The 20,021-nt window shown below is 41.1% G+C and overlaps 1 protein-coding gene across 2 annotated transcripts in view; it reads left to right on the top strand.

Moving 5' to 3' along the window:
* The first annotated feature begins 11,469 nt into the window (after positions 1-11,469).
* Positions 11,470-20,021, top strand: part of EXOC6 (exocyst complex component 6) — a 1,799,203-nt gene continuing 1,790,651 nt past the window's right edge. The window contains exon 1 of one of the 2 annotated variants that reach the window (XM_044056688.1): positions 11,470-11,681. In XM_044056688.1, the coding sequence (XP_043912623.1) occupies positions 11,584-11,681 (98 nt within the window). In that variant the 5' untranslated portion in view covers positions 11,470-11,583. The remainder of the gene's footprint in view (positions 11,682-20,021) is intronic. The other variant, XM_044056689.1, reaches the window with a different exon arrangement.

The following is a 20,021-nucleotide window of genomic DNA, read 5'->3' as shown; positions in this document are numbered from 1 at the left end:
GTATACATTATATACAAAATATACAAAGTACAATATATAATCTGCTTTGGATACTGTAGAGTGAAGACAGCAAGAGATAGTTGCATAACTGTTAAGCAGAGGGGAGAAAAAAGTTAGTGAGATCAGGTAATATATCTGTCCTCCAGCCTGTGTTATTTATAAGTTTGTGGAGACTTAAATGTTTAGTTTGAGTGTTTATGGAATTATTTGTCTTGCAGAAAAGCAATAGATCAGGAAGGGTTAAGACAGAATACAAGATGCAGATCACCCCACAGGGGTCTTTAATAGATGGAGTACAGGTTGGGGGTTTATGTCTGTTTGGTAGCTAAGGATCTTTAAAACAATGGGTCAGATTCATTAAAGTGTACACTACGTATACACAATCTGTATTCAAGAACACCCCTACCACATTTTTTTTTGCTTTCTAGTCACTCAGAAAGATTACACTAAGTGTACATGTAGTCTACACTATGTAGTAATGTTTATGAATCCCCCTTGATATTTAAGGCTGCAAGAAAATCAATAGGAAAAACAAAATTAGAAGGAAGAAGGTGTGAGTTATGCTTGTGTTCACTCAGAACAGTGCACACTGAGTGTAGACACTAATAAATCCCAGGGACTGCTTTTTTTTTTTTTTATTTTTATTTTAGTAAAACTCCTGTAGGACCTTTTTTTATCTGCATGATGTGGCTGGGTATGTTTGTGATAAAGGGGGCATTTTAGTCACTGATTGGTCTAATTAGAGCTGAGTATTGTGATATGACAGTTTTTAGACCTAGACATAATACCCCTAAGATACGAGCTGGGAAAATGGAAGGATTTATTGACCACTTATGCTGTGTAGTGTCCCTGATTTGATAGTTGTCCCCGATTATTTCTGGCCATACCTCTAAACTGTCCAGATTTTTTCAGAATGTGCAGATTTTTGTCTTATATTTTAGATATAATTTGTGTTTTTCTGGCAAACCATTGCGGATTGAAGTCACTAAATAATGACATACATTTGAGTTTCAAACTTCATACCCTTCGGGAAATGCATGCTAATGCAAAACCTGTTATTCTAGCAAATTTCTAAGCTTGTAAGAGCAATATTTAAAATTTGGCCCTGATTTTGGGCATCTGTCCTCTCATCAAAGGTACATTAATGGGGGTTGGAGGGTACGGTCCACTCTAGATGCAAACATAAAGGAGAAGTAAAATTTAAAACAAGATATTTTTAATCTCATATTTTTCCCCTTTAAAGGAAATGGCAACACCCATCTTAAACAGATGTCCAAGATGTCCTGTGTGCCTCCCATCTCCCGCCTATGTCTTATTGCTTAGGAACTGCTCCTGTGGTTAGCTGCACAGGTTGAGGGGGCAGTGTCATGGTGCAATACAGAGAGAGAGAGAGAGAAAAACTAAGCAGCAGAAATAAACAACTTGCCTCTGAAGTAAGTAGGGCAAACCACTGAAGGGGCAATTGGGGAAGTGTTTCATTTTAATGTCATTTGCTTGTGCATACATGCACAGACTACTGAAGGGGTGGTTGGAGGATATGATTAATTTTGTTACTTGTGCATACAAAGACGGACTGCTTACAGGGTTGTTGGAGGAAATGATTCATTCTGGTGCTTGTGCATACTTGGAGATGACTGATAAAAGCATCATCGGGGGAAATGTTTCATTCTGGTGCCTGTGCATTCTTGGAGATGACTGCTGAAGGGTTTTTTGAGGGGAAATGTTTCATTGTGATGTCATTTGAGTGTTAGTGGACACATGGACAAACTGCTGAATGAATCTTTGGGGAAGATGTTTCATTCTGGTGCTTGTGTCTACATGGAAAATTTATGAAAGGATTGTTGAGGGAAATGTTTCATTTTGGTGTCATTTGAGTGCTTGTGCATACATGGACAAACTGCTGAAGGGGTCACAGGGGACATTTTTTATTTTGGTGCTTGTGCATAACATGGACAAATTGCTGAAGGGGTTGTTAAGAGAAATGCTTCATTTTGGTGCTTGTGCATACATGGACAAACTACTGAATGGCTCTTTGGGGGAAATGCTCCGTTATGGTGCTTGTGCATATATCGACAAACTGCTGAAGGAGTCATTGGGGGTAATGTTTCATTTTTATGTCATTTGAATGTGTGTGCTTACATGTACAAACTGCTAAAGGGGTTGTTGGGGAAATGTTTCATTTTGGTGTTTGTGCATACATGGACAAATTATTGAAGGGGTTATAGGTTCATAGGTTCACAGGTGTGTACTAGGCTAATGACCCTGGAACCTTTATAAGCCTAGCCCATAGGATTACTCTGGCATTGTGCCGCCTGACCTCAGTTCCCAGTGCCTTTGTTGAGTAGAGGCACTGGATTGATCCCCGGGGTGAATTTTCTATCTCCCATCCACTCATCAAGATTTCTCTTGAAGAGGGCCAGTGAGGTCCTCTGTTTGACATGAATGGGAAGTTTATTCCATAGCATGGGCAGTCTCTGGGTTATGAACCTGTCCCTCCAACTTGTTTTGTTGATTGTGGTAATAAGGTTTATGGTGATGGACAGGTTGACAGACGAGATCAGACAGGAGTCTCCGTGGACTATGATGTTTGCAGATGACATTGTGATCTGTAGTGAGAGTAGGGAACAGGTGGAGGAGACCCTGGAGAGGTGGAAATGTGCTCTAGAGAGAAGAGCAATGAAGGTCAGCAGGACTAAGACAGAATGTATGTGTGTGAATGAGAGGGAGGATAGAGGAATGGTGAGGATGCAGGGAGTAGAGGTGGCGAAGGTGAATGAGTTTAAGTACTTGGGATCAACAGTTCAGAGTAATGGTGAGTGTGGAAGAGAGGTGAAGAAGAGAGTACAGGCAGGATGGAGTGGGTGGAGAAGAGTGTCAGGAGTGATTTGTGACAGACGAGTACCAGTAAGAGTGAAAGGGAAGGTCTCAAGAGGGTAGTGAGATCAGCTATGTTATACGGGTTGGCGACAGTGGCATTGACAAAAAGGCAGGAGTCAGAGCTTGACGTGGCAGAGTTGAAGATGTTAAGATTTGCACTGGATGTGTCGAGGATGGACAGGATTAGGAATAAGGAGGGTCAGCCCAGGTTGGAAGGTTTGGAGACAAAGCCAGAGAGGCAAGATTACGTTGGTTTGGACATGTGCTGAGGAGGAATGCAGAGTATATTGGGAAAAAGATGCTAATGATGAAGCTGCCAGGTAACAGGAAAAGAGGAAGGCCTAAGATAAGGTTTATGGATGTGGTGAGAGAGGACATGCAGGTGGTTGGTGTGACAGAGCAAGATGCAGAGGACAGGAAGAAATGGAAACAGTTGATCTGCTGTGGCGACCCCTAATGGGAGCAGCCGAAAGAAGAAGAAGAAGAAGAAGGTAATAAGGTTGAGGTCTCTAGAGCATGTGGTGTGGAGGGATTGGGATTTCTTTAGATGTAGCATTTCTTAAAGAGCTGGGTCAGACATGGCTTTGTAAGTCAAACAGAGATCGCCTCTAAGTAGGCAATATGAGACAGAGAATAGATGGAGTCTTTTGAGTCTGTCCATATAGGACAAGTGTTTAAGGCCTAGGATCCTCTTTGTGAGGTACTTTTGTGGCCTTTCCAGTTGTTGCAGGTGTCTAGTGAGGTACATGCCAAATGGGGCATTGTTCTCGATGATTGGCCTAATGAGGGAAGAGTAGAGGGAGACAATGAGATGTGCCACATAGAAGGACTTTCTGACCACAGTGGCAATGTGGTGGTCAAAAGAGAGGTTGCTGTCAACCTGTGTTCCCAGATCTCTTGTAACACCTTCTGTGTTCAGTGGACTACCATCGATGTGGTAATTCATGGGAACTAGGTTTTTCCCAAAGGGGATGATGACACATTTTTTGGTATTGAGCTTAAGGCCATGATTCTGACACCAGTCGTTGGTCTCAGTGAGGCCTTTCTGTAGGATGTCAACATTACTTGGAGAGTTAATAATAGCTCCCAACTTACAATCGTCTGTGAACTTTGTCAGCCAGAGTCCCTTCGTGTTGGCCTGGACTTCAGAGAAGTAGATACCAAACAGGAGAGGACCCAGGACTGAACCCTGTGGGACTCCATTTGTGACTGGTCGGCAGTCTGACTTGGAGTCAGGTATTTTCACACTGTGGGTTCTATCTGTGAGCCAGTTTGCAACCCACCTAGTGATATAGGGGTTGATGCCTAGCTTAGTGAGTTTTTCTATGATTCGTGAGTGGGGTATGGTATCAAAGGCCTTGGCCAGATCAAGGTAGGCTGCATGAACCACCTTGCCTTCATCCACAGCTCTGGTGACTGACTCAAATAAGTTGACCAGGTTGAGCAGGCATGATCTACCCTTCACAAAACCAAACTATGTGGGATCCAGAGTTTGGAGATTCCCTATATCCTTGTTTATTAGGTCCATGATGATGTGTTCCATAGCTTTGCATATCAAACTCATCAGGCTAATGGGGTGATAGTTCCCAGGATTTGTAGACACTCCTCCTTTGTGGAAAGGGATGACTGTAGCAGTGTGCCATTCAGTAGGGACAAAGCCTGAGGTGAGGCTGTGATTGAACAGTGCACACAGGAGAGGTGCCAGTTCACTCTGTAGTTCATGTAGAATACAGCCAGGGATATTGTCAGGTCCCATAGAAGCTGTTTTCTTGGCCTTGGACAGTGTTGTTTTAACCTGTGCAGCAGTAATACTGGGTGACTGTCAATCTACTGGTATTGTGATTAGTCCTTTGGTGGGGGAGAGAGGGGTAAAGTTGGTACTAAATCTGTCAGTCAGTATATTGGCAATATGTGTTGGCTTGGTATAGGAGGTACCTCAGAGCAAATATAAGCATTGCCGTGGAGATTCTTTACATAACTATAGAAGGTCTTGTGGTTGTCTTTACTATCTGCTGCAATTCTGTTTTCATCGCTAGCTTTAGAAGATTTGATGAGGGATCTCAAGTTTTTGTTGAGGCTGATAAGGGAGTTTTTCCAGTCTTGGGACTTCACCTTATTCTGCATCAGTTTCCTCCTTCTGTTGTAGAGTTTGTTTATGGCAGAGGACCACCAGATTGGCTTTCTTTTTTGGAGGAGAGCATCTTGGTTCTGTTGGGTATGGTGAGATCCATTCATTTGTGTATGTGTTCGTACAGGGCATTAGTGTATGATTCTGTGGTCATGCAACTGTTCTCCATTTGCATGGGTGCCATGAAGTTAGCCACCTCTGTTTTTAGGAGCCCAAAGTTAGCTTTGGAGAAATTTTTCATGGTGGTTACCTTTGCGGGGGGGGGGGGGGTGAGGATTTCCAAGGTGGATCTAACCAGGGAGTAGTTGACTAGTGGTGTAGAGCAACGGTCGCCCATGTTAGTAATGACCAGGTCAAGGATGTTGCTTCCTCTAGTGGGGGTAAGAACAAGCTGGTCCAGGGCATTGGAATTAATGAATTCCAGAAAATGTTGGGCAAGTGTATTGGTACATGAGTAGTTTTCCCAGTTAATGGAGGGGTAGTTGAAGTCTCCCAGTATAAGAGTGTTAGTTTGGCCCCTAATATTCTCCAGGGTGTTTAGGAATGTAGAGTGTGAGTCTTGGGACATGGTTGGGGACCTATAGCAGGCTACAACCTGAATCACTGTCTTATCCAATGTTAGCTGCACCTGAAGTATCTCTGATGTGTTATGTTGGGCTACCAGTCTGGAGGTGTGTGCATCCTTTATGAATATGGAAACACCACCACCTTTGGAGCTTCGGTCAAAATTCTGGAGCCGAAAGGTATAGATAGATAGGCTGCTAGCACAGGGGTGCTTTCTGCTGCCTTGAACCAGGTCTTTGTTACAGCACAAATGTTGATGTTCTCCATTTTTAAGGAGAGCTTCGAGCAAGTGCATTTTGAGATTTAGACTTCTAGCATTGAGCAGCATGTCCCTCACATTGCATTTGTTTGTGGATGTTATGGTGGTAATTTGGTCTTTGGAACACCACCTAAAAAGGCACTATAGGGGTGGCAAGAGCCTTGGCCAGTATCCGGAAGCCCAGGGGTGACAGGTGCAGGCCATCTCTGACAAAGCATCGAGATCTGTCAATCATGTCATCCCAGGCAGACAGATACTGTATCTCATTAGAATGACACCAGGAACTTAGACAGTTATTGAAATCAATTATTTTCTGCTTGTACTGTGGTATCATTCTGGATGATGGTAGGAGGCTGCTCAGGGCTGGGGTCATACCTGCCTGGGCTACATAATCCGAGAGCTCCTCCATGTCTCTTTTCATGTAGTCCAGGGAGGTACGTCTCAGGTCATTCCCACCCACATGTACAATGACAGAGTCATATTTGTACCTGTTGTTGAGGGACCTGAGTGCATGCATTATGTAGTGGATCCTGCCACCTGACAGGCAGCTGACTGTTACTTTCTCCTTATTCAACCCAGTGAGTGGGACATCAGTATGCCTCACTACCGAGTCACCTATGACTAGTGTGTTGGGCATGCTGTTTTGCCTTAGGGGCTTTGGTTGTATGGCACAATGTTTAGGAGAGTTATGTGTCTTGTGGTTAGTGTTGTCTTGTGGTGGTCGAGTGCATTTCTGCCTTGGAGGTCTCTGCTGTTTGGGTAGATTTTTATTGAGAGTCTCCACGAAGGTGGGTGTGTGGTTTGTGTTTTTATGTGAAGGCAGTTCTGGTGTGTGTTCTGGAGGGCTATGTGTTCCATGTGGTGTGGCACAAGTGTTGACCTTCTCCTCTTGACCAGCTATTCCGGTCTTGGCTGGAGAGTGCATGGCTTCCAATTTGGATATATAAGTGCATCTCTCACAAGTCTGAGTGTTGGGAGGTAAGAGAAGAGGATTGTCAGTGTAGATGAGGCAGTTGCTACATTGCCTCAGGATGCCCAAGTTCACCAGGTTAATAGGAGAAAGCACAGGGAACAGACCTTTAGACATGCCTGGAGAGGTGGGCATTAATAATTAGTACTGGAGCTGTTTTCTTGTAGAACATTAGTGCTGGTAGCACTTTTGTGTGCTATAATAATTGCTACAAGAAGTCTGGTAAATTGCTAGACTAATAAGCTAGTAAAAGACTCCACAAGGGGGATCCCCCTTGGATCCCAGGAACTACCATCCCATCAGTCTGATGAGCCTGAATTGCAAGGGCATGGAACGCATTATCATGGAACTTATAAACAAAGACCTTGGCACCCTTCAAACACTGGACCCCATCCAGTTTGGGTTTGTGAAGAGCTGATCTTGTCTCCTGAACCTGATTGACTTTTTCGAATCAGTCTCCAGAGCTGTGGACGAGGGTAAGGCAGTCCACAAAGCCTATCTGGACCTCGCCAAGGCCTTCAACACCATCCCCCATTCTGGAATCATATATAAACCTACTAAGCTGGGCATAATTCCCTAAGTCACTCGATGGGTTGCCAACTGGCTTACTGACAGAACCCAGACTGTAAAGGTAGCCAACTCCAAATCCAGCTCCAGACAAGTGACAAGTGGAGTACCTCAGGGTTCAGTCCTGGGACCGCTCTTGTTTGGCATCTACTTCTCTGAAGTACAGGCAAACACTAAGGGACTCTGGCTAACAAAGTTCGCAGATGACTGCAAACTGGGAGACATTACTGAATCCCCAAATTATGTGGATATTCTGCACAAGACATCTGCAACAGCTGGAAAGGCTGCAGAAATACCTCACTAAAAGAATCACAAGCCTAAAGCAGATTCCATATGCTGACCGTCTACAAAACTCCAGCTATACTCTGTGGCATATCGTCTACTCAGGGGCAATCTCTGCTTAACATACAAGGCCATACAAACCCTGAGCTGTTGGATATGCTCCACTTAAAGAAATCCCAATACCTCAGAGCCACATGCTCCAGGGATCTAAACCTTTTCATTGCAATGAACAAAACATGCTGGAGAGATAGGTTCCCAATATTCTGGAATAGACTGCCCATACATGTCAAACAGAGTGCCTCCTTGGCCATCTTCAAAAGGAACCTTGATGATTGGATGGGAGATAGGAAATTCACTCCGGGGATCATGTCAGTCACCCTGCTATACAGGGGTCCAGGGAAGTAAATATTGTGGAAAGAAATATCCAGGGAATTGTTATGGCTAGGCTTGTAAAGGCCCTAGGGCCTATAGCCTAGTACCAACCTATGAACCTATGAATCTATGAGAGGAGAGAACTAGCAGATATAAGGGAAAAATTGAAGAGCAGATTTTTTGGCACCGCTCAGAAGCTTGCAAACAGTCCTGGATACAGCAGTCTGTATCTGGACTCGACTAGTTACAGGAAAGGTGGGAAACAAGTACAAATGTGGGCTTTTAAACTAGAATGTTGAAAGAGATGGAAAAACTGCCCAAACAGCCAATAAACTACAGTTTTAGGCCAGAAACCACTCCTCTTGTGGTAGATAGGCTACCTAGTGCTTACCATTCCCACTGATAAGCTAGAAGGCTTCCCTCCAACACAGAAAGGCTTGGGGGGCTCAGAAGCTTACGTACAGTCATGGATACAGGAAATCTGTATCTGGACTAGACTAGTTACAGGGAAGGCGGGAAACAAGTGCAAACTGCTAAAGGGGTCGCTGGTGTAAATGTGTCATTTTGGTGTCATCTGAGTGCTTGTGGTTACATGGATAAACTGCTGAAGGGGTGATTGGCGGAAATGTTTAATTTTGGTGCTTGTGCATACACGGACAAACTGCTGAAGGGGTTGTTGGGGGAAATGTTTCATTTTGTTGCTTGTGCATACATGGACAAACTGCTGAAGGGGTTGTTGGGGGAAATGTTTCATTTTGGTGCTTGTGCATACATGGACAAACTACTGAAGGGATCATTGGGGGAAATGTTTCCTTTTGATGTCAGTGAAATACTTGAGTACACATGGACAAACTATTAAAGGGATCACCAGGATACTTAGAGAAAGAAAACAAACAATGCAGCTTCACTACTTGATAGGCAGCAATGTAGCAAAGCTAAGCATAATTTTAGTGTACATTCTTCTTGATTTTTTTAAACAAGTGTATAGTAAATTCTTGTATTATGACTCACCAAAGATTAAACTCCTGATGATCAGGCTCACTGAAATGTAAGCATTTTTTTGCGGGGGGGGGGGGCAGGCTCCAGCCACCAGTGTGGGGGCAAGTTTTCCTTAACCTACAAATTTATATTATTAGTATATTCTTGGTCATTGAAAAAAGTAACATATGTCTCTGTCTCTCCTGAAAGCAGTGTTGGAGGGCATACCTCAACCTCTTAGGGCAAGAAATCTGAACAAAGCCTAAAATAATGGTGTCAAAGGTCCAAAAATAGGGGCAGGTTTTAAATATTGCTCTTATAAAGTATAAACTTAGAAAGTTGCTAGAATAACAGGATTTGTATTAGTATGCATTTTCTGAAGGCATTAAGCCTGAAAGATAAATGTATGCCATTATTTAATGAATTCAATCCTCACAGATTTGCCAGAAAAACACATTTTATGAGGTGAAAATCTGGGTGTTCTGCAAAAATCTGGACAGTTGAGCAGTATAGTCAAGGGTCAAGTATTCAGCACATGTTGCTTAACACTCTGAAAGTTTCTTTCAAAATGAAAAGTGTTCTTTAATTAACTATGAGTGAAGATGGATTGACAAATCTGGGTATACTGTCTATTATCCATGAATATGCAAATAAGATAAATTTTGACAAAGTCATTGCTAAATCTGTAGAGATTAAGTCTCAAAAACAGAAACTGCAGTGTTTTATACTGCTACAAACCACGTTTCTCCTTTTTCAGGATTACAATAATGTATATGTTCTTTGTATTTACTGAATGTTTTCATTTATTTTACTGGCTTGATTATACTGTATATATACGATTTACGAAATTCAAGGAAAATTTCAGTTTTGTTTTCTGGTCATTATGTTTTCATTTTATAATTATTACTGAAAACAATTGTCGTAGAGAAAGGAGGTGTAAAACATTCAGCTGCTGTGTCGAATAAGCGAGGTACATCAATATCCCCTATTATTTTTGTCTTTGTTCACATTTCTTGCATGTTGGGATTGAGAGGTATGCTTCTGGCTTTGTACTTATTACGAGTGTGTTTTCTTTATATTGGTGGGTGCATACCTCTCAACTTCTTGGAGTAAGAAATCTGTAAAAAGCCATAAATAAAAGCAGGACAAAGGCTCAAAAATAAAGATAATTTTTAACTATTGCACTTACAAACTTAGCATGAATTTTTCTGAAGGGTATAAAGTTTGAAACTCATGTCTATCATTTTCAGGAGCAGCCCTAGGTCAACTGGTACCCTAGGCAAAAGGGCTCCACGGCACCCCCCCAACTTATTACCTGGTGCCCCCATCCTGGTCTACCTACACCAAATAAATACTGGAAAAGTGCCCCTGCTAGACCGGCGCCCTAGGCAGCCGCCTAGTTGGCCTATGCCTACGGCCGGCCATTCATTTTTTAACTTCAACCATCAATGATTTGTCACTAATATGGCGAAATTGAAGTGTATTAACCCACCAGATGCGCAGTAGCAAGACCCTCCCAAACCCCGCCTGCGAGCATGTTGACTACTACGCCCACCGCTTGATACAGAAAACATAAACAAACAGCTAATTGCACAAAAAAAGATTACATTGTACATTATAACATAGAAATGTAGATGCGATTGCTGTCAAATCAAAGCATTTTTTATTTCGGGAATGGGGGCAAAAGTACAAAGACAAGTACTGCTCAAGCAGTGGATACTGTATACTTAATAATGTGGGTGTCTGTTTTTAGCCTAGGTTCACATGCACAAGTAACTGTATAAACCGTACTTGTGCCTGTTAAACATTATAGTATTTGATTATTAAGTATTAGTATTAAATGGTAAACAGGTCAAATAAGCACAAGTAATATAGGACGCTCAATATTCCTTGCAGATGAGTAGAGAACAATCGTTATCATCTTAAGCCAAGAAACTGAACAATTCAGAAAAAAAAATCTTTCTTCTAGTTTCTGAGAAAAACAGTTGTATGAGTAAACAACTGGCCCTGCTCCCACACTCAACCGCAGTCTTATGTCCCTGTAGACTGCCGTACTGATATCCATCTGTCTACCATCATCTGCCTGCATTTGTTCCAGTTTAAACTAAATTAATAAAAACAAGTAAATAAATTAATAGACAACTGTGAGATGTTCAGCCAGTTCAGTCTGGCGTTTCTGACTAAAAGGAAGGAAAACATTTTAAGAAAAGCGTCCTATATTACTTGTGCGTATTTGACCTGTTTACCATTTACATATTTACTATTTGCACTTATTTGACCATTACATTTGCATTATTTGCATTGCGTGTCAATCACGGCACATGCCGTTGTTAATACCCGCCCTCCGGTATGTCAATCACGGCGGGCACGCCCATTCCTGCGCGAACTAGGAGGTGGGTTAATACACTTCAATTTCGCCTTTTTTTGTTGGAAGTATAGGAGGAGCCTATACTGTAGTTCTGCCAAGACCACTCCGGGGTCATAGAGTGGCAGTGACACGAAATACGCCACCTGCTGGTGAACTCAAGCAATTTCACTTCTATCTTAGGGAGTGCTTCCCCTTACACCTCTGGCAGTACGGCAAAGATGGCGGGTGGCGAGAGCTTAGAGACTGTCACGGAACATGAAAGGATTCTACAGGAGATTGAGAGCACCGATACTGCCTGTGTTGGTCCAACACTCCGGTATGAGTATGCAGCTCGTGTTTCCTTTTTTACTGACAAGTATACATTACCTAATTAAGGACTGACGTCTCAGACTGGTCATTATAGCTGGCTAGATGCTCTATTCTTCCACAGCTGGGTTAACTTCTCAATTTTGTTGCGGAAGGGAGTTCCAGGTTATTGTGGTTCAGTTAAATAGAGAATAATATGTGCAGCTTTGATGTTTCTAGCTTGCCTTTTTCATTGTACTACCACTTTTCATTCTTTTTGTAAAGCTGCGTAAGGCAGCTTTCACTGAATTAACAATACTGCTTGGTACAAAGATGACTACATACAATGTCAGATAAAGCTGGTCCCTTTGTTGTGCAATTCCTGATTATGTAAAATTGTATGTTATGTGTGCTGTTGTAAGACCAGTCATTATTCAGGTGGCCTGACATCAGATTCTGTGATTTGAGTAAACGTGCTACCTCTGTGTTTATATTTTGGAAATTGTCAAAATCAGTGGGTGTGGCTGGGGGCTGTAATCTGGATGGTTTAGAATTACACTTGATGCCACCAAGTTTTGCATGATATGTGTAAGCAGCAGTTGTGCGCTCTTTAACTGCGGCTGTGTGATGAAGTTGTTATTTGAAAACACAAAGGTTAAGCTTACAACGGTGGCAGTAATGCCTTTGCAGGTGTGTGTGTGTGTGTGTGTGTGTGTGTGTGTGTGTGTGTGTGTGTAATGAAGAGAGTATGAAACCTCTGAGGGGATGTGAGATTATCATTAATTGAGAATGTGTGAACTCTGTTCCTGACACAGGTGTGCCAGAAGTAAAAGGAGGATAGTGATGTAAATCTAAATTAAAGTGCATATATAAATATTTAATGCTGCCTGATGTTTGCAGCGTACTGAACTATCTAATCACTTCTACCAGTGGCAGAAATGTATTTGTTGTTTTATACCACTTCTGCAACCCACATCATAATTTCATGTGAGATTTTTGATATTTGTTGTGTTATCTCTCTCTTGGAGCAACTTTCCATCTGTCCGTGCTTTTAGTGTGAGTTTTTATTTATTTCGCATGATGGACAGTGTAGCTATGAAGATAAACCAGCAGCATCCAGCAGTTATAAGGAAGCTGTAGAAACTAAACTTAATCTCGCTGGTATTTTATTAAACTGTTTAAATGTATTTATTTTTTGGCTTCAGAAAAATATGTTTGAATGTCAGTGTTACAGAAATCCAGGATAAAGAAAAAGAGCATTGGTACCTCTGTAGAGGCAGTGAATGAAAAGGAGATTTTGTGCATTGTAGTTTGTCATGGGTCTGTGTACTAAGAAAAGATCACAAGTGAAGCCTTCTCTATTCTCTTTTCTTGACAAGCAAGTAAAAAAAGATGAACTTGTATGTGTGTCTGCTAGTTCCAAAGGCACACCCTTTGTAAAAGATATTTCCACAAACCTTTTTATGCATTGCTGTCACTGTCTGCGTGTTACCCTGCTGTAATGATGTATATGTCTCTGCCCCTCAAATGACATTTTTTTGTGATTGTTTACCAGTTGCATTATGTCACAAGTGGGTTGAAGGGGTAGTATTTATTGATTAGGATTAGTTTTGGCTAGATCAAGTGATTCTCCGTTACTTTTATGTGAGCGCCATTAGAGTTTGCTTGACAGATGTTACAGAGTTAAGCAGAAGGGGTTTCTGGGAGCATTTGCTCTTCTTCTTGGTTTAATTTATATCATATAAAGTTTGTAAACAGTATATCGAAGTGTGTGTGTTTTCTTTTTTGGGGGGATCACATATGTTGTTTGCTTCATCTTCATTTTGATCACTTTCCATTTATTTTGAAATCCCAGAGAAGTTGAAATTTCTTGACTTCAGCATATGATGAAGATTGTTCCAATTTTATGTTATGAGACTTGTATATTTGTTTGGGCACGGATATTACTGGGCAATCTCTTTTCTGCTAAGTTGAATGTATGAAAAAAGGAAAGAAATTGCACGAGGAATGCTGCTGGGGGTCAGCCATAAGATTCTTTTTTTTCTGTAAAATAGAATAATTATCGTGACAGATGAAGCATTCATTCCTTCATTGTAGAAAGAATGTTGCTTGGTTGCTAAACGTGTAAACGGTAAAGGTTTTAGACTGAGTACAAACAAGCACCCCTCCTAAAAAAATATATATATATCTGTTGGGTCATTTTGTTAAATTGCGTAACACGGAAGGATTGTCTCTATAAAAGATAACAGTTATAAAGCTTTGAGAATTACCAGTTTTAGGGGAGAAACCTCTAATGTCTTATGGAAATGTTATGGAAATCAACTAGGAAATTGAGAACATTTTAAGAATGATACATTTTTGATACCAGAAAGAAAAGGGGTGCATTGGCCTGTATTTTTGACTCTTGTTAGAAGTCGAATGTATTGCTTCATGATGGCTCCCCCATTATGGTAAAGTAAGATTTACCATTAAAATCATCTAGATGAGTTTTACCAGAATAGAGGTTATGCAGTCCCTGTCCTTAAAGAAAAAAGTATATTACCATTAAATGATTGTCTTAAATTTAGGATTAAGTTGGACCTCGGTCAAGTTTGTAGCACTTTCAAAAACAACTTTATGTTCTGCACATTTAACATGCACTGTAAGCCATTTAAATGTGAGTGGAGGTGGGGAAAACACTGGACTCTGGGTAGTACTCATTCAAGCCCTAACTAGTTTTATGATAGTGTGGAATCATTTTCATCTATATAGTTAATGCATTTTAGCAGTGGCCCAAAACTTTCTTCAGCTGTAAGACTTCTTTCAGTTATATCACTAAGGTATATGTAACAATGGTTAATGCGCAAACATTTTTTTTCTATTGTATGCTTATTTTATATTCAACAATAAAACCAAATGCTCAATATGTGTGCAACAGTAATATTAAATCTACTAATATATCAGTGCAGATTGTCATTGCCAGTTGTGTAGGCTTGTGGCTGAAAAGGGTGTGTAGATCAGTCCACTTACTTGCTAACAGTTAAAAGACATAAACAATATAGACGAGGTTAAAGTTTGAGGTAAAATGGAACAAAACATTGATTAGAATCCCTTGCTTGATTTTATCTTACATTGGACCACTGATTAGCTGTACCCTAATATGAGAAACATTCAGGTTTTCTGACAGTGGCTGAATATGTTTGCATTTCTGAGAAGTATAATTCCTTGAAAGTTTAGGATTTCTAATGTCATGATTTTAAGTAAGTTTATGAGAGCAGTCATGATGTAGTGCTTTGTGATTTACCTGGAGTTGTATTATTTGTACTTGCAGAGTGCCTAGAACAGTGATGGTGAACCTATAACACACGTGTTAAAGGTGACACGACATGATGTTTTGGGTGACACACCAGCATTCACCAACACTCGAGTTACCAAAGAAACTGAATGAACAAAAATACAACAAATATGTGAATCTGCACTTATCTATTAAAACTCAGCAACAAAAAAGTCATTAATTGATGTTAATCACATCAAATGCAACGTGTTCCATATTTTGTTTTCACTTCAGTTCAAAATTACTATTAAAAGTAGGGTAATTTTTGGTGCACTGTTTTTAATCCCAGTTATATGAGTACACATATTGTTTTCTCTATTGTAAGTCACTGATTTTTCTTTTATTTTTATATTACATATCAGCACACATGATTGGACTGTTTTTTTTTTTTTTTTTAAATAAATGAATATGTAAAGAATTGTTTCTTTTTTGTTCGGGGGTGACACACCAGCAGAGTCAAGATAGGCATTTTCTGAATTTTTGACATGCTGAGCCCAAAAGGTTCGGCATCACTGGCCTAGAATGATCTTTTCATATGATATTGCCTGTATTGGTACTACTGTTTGATATGCTTGAAACTGCTGAGTTACTTTGAGGACCGTTAACAGTAATTTTGTGTCTGCATTTCACATCACTTTGGTTACATCTTCGATAACTTGGTGAAACATTGGTATTATTCTGTTGTAGTCACTATTTTCAAACTGTTGCTAGCATGATTATTAGCTTGAATAAAAAGCTGCATGAAATATAAAGGGTTAAAAATAGAAAGTAGTGTATGTGCTGGCAAACATATAATAGCTTAAATAGATTTTTGGCATCCATGTGAAGGAGTATGTTATTGAGAAACAAAGTCTGTAAAAATAACTATGTAGATGGCAGTTGCAAGGACATCCATGAAGTAAAGCTGAAACATCAGCAAAGTAAAGGAATGTAACATCAAGTTTCATATAGTGCTGGAACACCATGTTTCAGATAATGCAAGACTGTGTTTCCATGGATAATCAAACTACAAAGAGCCAAGGACAAGGGAACAAAGGAAAAACTGTTATACAAAGAAAGAACTGTTTTACATCAGACTGTAGAAAAATACCAGATCTTCTGGTGTAAATGTAACTATGCATAAACAGACTTTGGGAATTTGCTATAGAGAGCTGACAGCATATGTGTTGCGTGTTTGTAGAACCAAAAGTCAAATGTAACAGAAATGTCGTACTAACTAAAGCAGTTTACTGAAGCAGTTTGCCTCTGTGTATTTATTGTACTTAGTACAATCCGGTATTTAAAAGTAGCTGCTCATACTAAGAGTTAATACACTGGGTGTGTATGCATGTAAATGCAACTAACAGCAAGATAAACAGAAAGACATGCATAGAATTCACAGAATTCTTCACTTGGTATGCTGTGATTTTGTGCCTGTGTGTACAATGCTTTTGTCACTGAGGGTTGACTGACAGCCTAGTACCTACCTATGAGTCAATCGGCCCTAGGGCCTATACAAGCCTAGCCAAAAAGGTACCCTGGCTTTCGCCACCCAAGAAAATTATTTTCCTGTGCCCCTGTCGAGCAGAGCTACAGAGGTGATCCCCGGGGTGAATTTCCTATTTCCCAGCCAATCATCAAGATTTTTCTTGAAGAGTGCTAATGAGGAGCTTTATTTGATATAGGTAGGTAGTGTGTTCCAGAGTATGGGGAGTCTCTGGGACAGGAATCTATCCCTCCAGCATGTTATGTTTATTGTGGTGACAAGGTTTAGGTCCCTAGAGCGTGTAGCTCGGAAGGATTGGGATTTCTTTAAGTGGAGCATGTCCAACAGCTCTGGGTTTGACATAGCTTTGTATGTTAGGCAGAGGTTGCCTCTGAGTAGGCGATATGCGACAAAGTAAAGCTGGAGTTTTTTGAGATGGTCTGCGTAGGGCATCTGTTTGAGGCCAGTAATCCTCCTTTGTGAGGTATTTCTGTGGCCTTTCCAGTTGTTGTAGATGTTTTGTGAGGTACATACCAAAAGGGGCATTGTACTCTATAATGGGTCTAATGAGTGACAAGTAGAGGGGAACCATGACCTCTTTTTTCCTGGATGAAAAACCTTTTGTGATGAGGTGTGCCATGTAGAAGGATTTCCTGACTACTGTGGCAATGTGATTATCAAAGGAGAGACTACTGTCCACCTGTGTCCCAAGGTCTCTTATCACACTTTTAGTGTTAAGTAGACTACCACCTATGAGGTAGTTCATGGGTACAGAGTTTTTACCAAAGGGGATGACGTTGCACTTTTTGGCATTGAGCTTGAGGCCATGGCTTTGATACCAGGCATCTGTCTCAGTGAGGCCCTTTTTTAGGATGTCCACATTGTTAGGAGTTTCAATTATGGCTCCTAATTTGCAGTCATCTGCGAACTTCGTTAGCCAAAGACCTTCTGTGTTAGCCTGTACTTCAGAAAAGTAGATACCAAACAAGAAAGGACCCAGGACTGAACCCCGTGGTACTCCACTTGTCACTGGTCTGAAGTCGGATTTGGAGTCTGCTACTTTCACAGTGTGGGTTATGTAAGTGAGCCAGTTGGCAACCCATCTTGTGACATAGGGATTTATACCTAGTTTAGTGAGTTTATCTATAATTCCAGAGTGGGGGATGTTGTCAAAAGCCTTGGCAAGATTTAGATGGGCTGTGTGAACCACCTTACCCTTGTCTACGACTTTGGTGAATACTTCAAATAAATCTGTCAGGTTTAGGAGACATGATCTACCTTTTGCAAACCCGAGTTGGGTGGGGTCCAGAGTTTGGAGATTACCAATGTCTTTGTTTATAAGTTCCATGATGATATGTTCCATGGCCTTGCAGACCAGGCTCGTTAGGATAATGGGGTGGTAGTTCCTGGGGTCTGTGGTGGCTCCCCTTTGTGGAATGGGATAATCATCTCTGTGCGTCATTCAGTGGGCACAAAGCCTGAGGTGAGTCTATGATTGAACATGGTGCTTAGGTGGGGTGCCATTTCATTCTGTAGTTACTCTAGAACGCAGCCTGGGATGTTGTCAGGTCCCATGGTTGCTGTGTTCTTGGCTTTGGAGACTGTGTTTTTTACCTGTGTAGCCATGATTACACGAACCTTGCATTCTTCTGGTATAGAGATGGGGCCTTTAGGGGGTGAGGAGGGGTAAAGTTAGCACTGAACCGATCTGCCAGGATGTTGGCAATATCAGTTGGTTCTATATATTTATGCCATTGTGCTGTAACTCAGAGCAGATCTGAGTGTTGCCATTGAGATTTTTGACATAGCTACAGAATGCTTTGTGGTTGTCTTTAGAATCCGTGACAATTTTGTTTTCATGACTAGCTTTGGAGGATTTTATGAGGGATCTCAGCTTCTTACTGAGGCTGACCAGGGAGTTTCCAGTCGTGGGATTTTTTTTTTTTTTGCAATAGTTTCTTTCTTCTGTTGTAGAGTTTATTTATGGCAGGGGACCACCAGATTGGCTTCCTTTTTTTGGAGGATACCATCTTGGTTCTGTTAGGGATAGCACGATCCATGCACTCGTGTAAGTATATGTAGTGCAGTATTTTTGTTCTCCCTCTTACTTTCTCAGTAGTTAGTATCATTTGATCCCAGATTATTGTTATTTCATTATAAATGGTAATTGACCATCTCCAGAAAGTCTAGGTAAACAAAATTTACATTTTTACAATATCTCTTGCAAAAGCAAATCCCAGCTCAGTGGGGTGTCCTGTAGGATTGCAAAACTTAATGGCTGCAATGCTTTACAACTGAAGTATACTGAGTATGCCTGTATTTTTATGCCCCATGAATTCTGCAGATAAAAGGTTAAACTTTTCTAGTCTATTCTGTGTAAAAAAAAAAGTTAATCTAGATTACTTTGAACCATGGGAGCAATTTAGCAATTAAAGAGAATTTTGTGGGGCACAGGATTCCTGTCATTTGTGCAGTCCTTAGTAATTTATTTGCCATTATATTTTAAACTCTGCACAATTTCCAATGCAACAGCATCACCACTTTGCTGTATCTTTGCTAAAATATTTTGCAGCCTGCTGTAAAGTGTACATTTGTGTTTAGTTTTGCATTACCAAATCTGTATTTGTCAGTCTGGACTGTGGCTGACCAAGTTCGCAGATGACTGCGAACTGGGCGCCATAATCGACTCTCCAGCCGACACAAGCATCCTCCAAAAGGGCCTCATAGAAACAGACATCTGGTGCCAGAGCCATGGCCTCAAGCTAAATGTCAAAAAGTGTATATTCATCCCCTTTGGCAAAAACAAAGTGCCCACAAACTACCACATAGGTGGTAATCCATTAGGTACAGAAGAAGTAATTAGGGACCTGGGGACCCAAGTTGATAGCAATCTCTCATTTGACAACCATGTGGCCAAAGTGGTTAGAAAAACATTTTATATAGCCCACCTAATCATGAAAGGATTCACATCTAGATCAGGGGAGGTCATCGTGCCTCTTTACTCAGCCCTCATCAGGCCCATAATTGAGTACAATGCCCCTTTTGGGATGTACCTTACCAGACAACTGCAGCAACTGGAAAGACGCCAAAAGTACCTCACCAAGAGGATCAAAGGGCTCAAACAGATGCCATATGCTGCCCGGTTAAAGAAACTCCAGCTCTACTCAGTGACATACTGCCTGCTCAGAGGCGACCTGTGCCTGACGTATAACAAGCTACATGCTCGAGAGACTTGAACCTCAGCACTGAAATAAATAGGACATGCTGGAGGGACAGATTCATAACCCAGAGGCTCCCTTCACTCTGGAATAAAATCCCAGTCCAGGTTAGGCAGAGTCCCTCATTGACTGTCTTCAAGAGGAATCTTGATGAGTGGATGGGAGATCTTAGGTTTACCCCGGGTATCACTTCTGTGTCACTGTTAGACAGAGGCACAGTATACTAACCTCGGAAAAAGGGCATAGCAAAATTAATTTAAAATGGGTGGCGAAAGCCAAACACACTCTGGCTAGGCTTATAAATTCCCTAGGGCAGATAGGTTCATAGGTTCACACTAGGCTATGTAACACTTTTTAGTGTAAGCTTTAGGAACC

Source organism: Protopterus annectens, chromosome 14.part0, assembly GCF_019279795.1.
Source record: "Protopterus annectens isolate FY-2018-M chromosome 14.part0, PAN1.0, whole genome shotgun sequence".
Classification (NCBI taxonomy): Eukaryota; Metazoa; Chordata; order Ceratodontiformes; family Protopteridae; genus Protopterus; species Protopterus annectens.
This window is presented reverse-complemented; position numbering and strand designations above follow the sequence as displayed.